Source organism: Anneissia japonica, unplaced genomic scaffold (genome assembly GCF_011630105.1).
Source record: "Anneissia japonica isolate Jap-2015-1 unplaced genomic scaffold, ASM1163010v1 scaffold685_len2926416_cov193, whole genome shotgun sequence".
NCBI classification, from domain to species: Eukaryota; Metazoa; Echinodermata; class Crinoidea; order Comatulida; family Comatulidae; genus Anneissia; species Anneissia japonica.
In genome coordinates this window covers 1,223,461-1,226,327 of record NW_022692922.1, presented here as the reverse complement: position 1 = coordinate 1,226,327, position 2,867 = coordinate 1,223,461, and the positions used below count along the sequence as shown (strand labels likewise).

At 33.4% G+C, this 2,867-nt stretch overlaps 1 protein-coding gene across 1 annotated transcript in view; it reads left to right on the top strand.

Moving 5' to 3' along the window:
• The first annotated feature begins 535 nt into the window (after positions 1-535).
• Positions 536-2,867, top strand: part of LOC117100469 (adhesion G protein-coupled receptor E2-like) — a 7,596-nt gene continuing 5,264 nt past the window's right edge. The window contains exons 1-4 of the mRNA XM_033240171.1: positions 536-566; positions 1,193-1,256; positions 1,842-1,950; positions 2,753-2,820. Coding sequence (XP_033096062.1) covers positions 536-566; positions 1,193-1,256; positions 1,842-1,950; positions 2,753-2,820 — 272 coding nt within the window. The remainder of the gene's footprint in view (positions 567-1,192; positions 1,257-1,841; positions 1,951-2,752; positions 2,821-2,867) is intronic.

The window sequence follows — 2,867 nt, the reverse complement described above, 5'->3', positions numbered from 1 at the left end:
TGTTTATTTTTACAACACACAACGTGTGTCTATGAACTTCTCTATGAAAAAATTCCTAACGGTGACTTTTGATGAAAAGCTCAGATATTTCACCAGGGGATATAATATAGAGGGAGCTCTCACTGTTTAAAGCAAAGATCGTATAAACAAAAGATAGCGTTCTCCGCGATTTACGCGTAACAAATAGAAGCGTCGGTCAAGGTTCAAAAGTTTCCAATTTAGCAAGAGGGCGCCATTCATGCGCTATTATACCAAAGAGAAAAAGTTATCAGTTTTGGAAGAGGGCGTCCTATCTGTTGCCATGGATCTGAAATGGTTCCTGTTCTGCTGTTCACAGATACCCTAAAGGTAAAGTCCGCGGTGTACGGTATGGTCAGAGCGGTCAAGGGTCAAAAGTTTCCAATTTAGCAAGAGGGCGCCATTCATGCCTTATTACAGAATTTGCACGCGTAAATCGCGGAGAACGCTATCTTGTGTTTATAAGATCTTTGGTTTAAAGCTATTTTGAGAATTGGCGGCGTCATCGATTGCGGGTATGTCATCTCTAAACAGGTGTGTCTTCACAGGTATGTCAGCGGTTGGTATGGGTTCACAGACGCACACACAAAACGCCAAAACGTGACACACATACACACCCACACACACCCACATACCCACCAACTTACACGACAGAAAGCATATATCTCCTGTCGGAGATAATAAGGATAAGTAGTAGAGGATACAGTAGTTAGTGCTGAAAAGACTACAAGAAGCAACTCAGAATAGGATAACGTGACTATTAACAATCCTTGAGAGTACCGTATATGTACGTAAATGCTATATTATTAGAAATATTGTATTACAGTAAACTTTGCAGAAGATACACCGGAGGTAGTTAACTATAATTTAACATCGGACCCGAATAGTGTCACATTTACGACTTCAAACGATGAGACTTTAAAAGAAGGTGTGTATAGAAATGTTATGAATAATTTAGCCATTTGTCTTATAGATTCCAATTAAAGCAGTTGTTTACATCATTTTTAGACAATTTGTCAGCCTTATCTTATACGTATAAGATGCAAGACACGAACAGAGTTTTCTATTGAATGCGTTTAAAAAAGAAATGCGCATACTAAATTAAATAATTTTGTTTAATAGATGTGACTCATGATCTAAAAAATCAGCTAAGCTCATTTCGTTTGCATTTTAGATGGACCATTCGTGTTTTCAGCAGCTCTTATTAATGTCATGAAATTGAAACAAGTAACAACAACGTAAGTTGCCAATAATAATAAACCGTTTGAAAAACTCAACTGGTTTGAAATATATATTGTACTATATTAGGCCTAGCTTTAATTTTTTAAAAATAGACCAACGTCCTTGCAACTTTAGCGAATGTAAAAACAAAATAATTCTTATCAATTTTATATATTTTAAATGTATTTTATCTATTTTTTAACTGCTCAAAACTTTTTAAATTTATTTAAATACCTGCACTTATATTTTAAAAGAGTTTTAAGAATTTAAACAGTAATTACTCTTTTATTTCCGGTGTGCATATTCGTCTTTTAAACAAATAATTCAAACATTCTTCTGCCATAATTTAAAATTTTATTATTTTTAATGTTCTTTTCAATGCTAAATTGAACTTAAATAATTGTCATTTTACTGTTTTTCTTGTATTGTAGGCCTACGTGTTTCTTACAATACTGTGCTTTAGTGTAACGGTTTTAACGTACTGTATTGTTTAAAATGTTTATATTGTGAACGCACCACTTGATAGTGTGTGCCACTGATATAAAAGTGTACGATTCAATAAAGTTATTATTATTATTATCACTAGTATATTCAATTTCCAGAGGAGGGGAGATGTTAAGAAGTGCTTCTGACATCGTAAGCATCGAAGTTTACGACAAAAATGGCAAGAAAATGAGTATCAATTGTGAGATTAAATTTCCTGTTATTAAGGTTTGTCCGATTTCAAGATTTAAGATGACAATAGATAGTTTTATGAGAAGTAAATATAGATATAAAACAGACAATTAAAAAAAAAATAATGATTTTTAATTGTGCCCTTTTGAAATGAGATGGCACATCACATCGCAAAAAAGAGAGCAAATAATAATAATAAAAAAAACAAATGCACAACAGAAGAACAAAATATATTCAAACGCCAGCTGATATAATTTTAATTTGAAGAGTATTTGTTATTTATTTTGTATTTTGTTTATTTGTTCCATCGATAATAATGAGGCAACAGGCTTCTGATGTTGAATTTTACCTGAGGGTATCCAAGTAGAAAACTTGTTTGGTGAATGGGACCTACCCTTCAAACTACTTACACAAATCTACAGATAACATATAGTACATACAAAAAAATCTATGGTTCAGCAAAGTAGGATAGCTCATTTTGGCATGTAGTGGACAATGGACCATGTCAGACAAGTCATTTTAAGTAGAAACGCGGGCATACTCCACCTAATGGAAGTGTGGTACACTGTTCAATGTCCGGCACCTTTAGTAACATCAAAGTAGTGGGCTCAATGGTAAGGTCCATTAAATTGAATGTAAGATTATCAAAATCTCACTGATACAGAGGACATGTACCTCACTTCAATTCTGGATGCTTGGCTAAATATTTAAGGTTTCGTCTGAAACATACTTTTCCAATTGACTTGCGATGATTCTTATGTGGCTGTGGTTATTGCTTCTGCAATGTGAAATCCACTGTCATTTTACACATCTATTTTCCTTTTTCTGTAAAATCAAGAATGTATTTAGTTCGAGTGCGCATCATATTCCATTATGTCACTTTATACAGGATATTGACGGACCTGGGTAAGTAAATTGTTATTATATAACAATTGTTATGACAGTATATATAT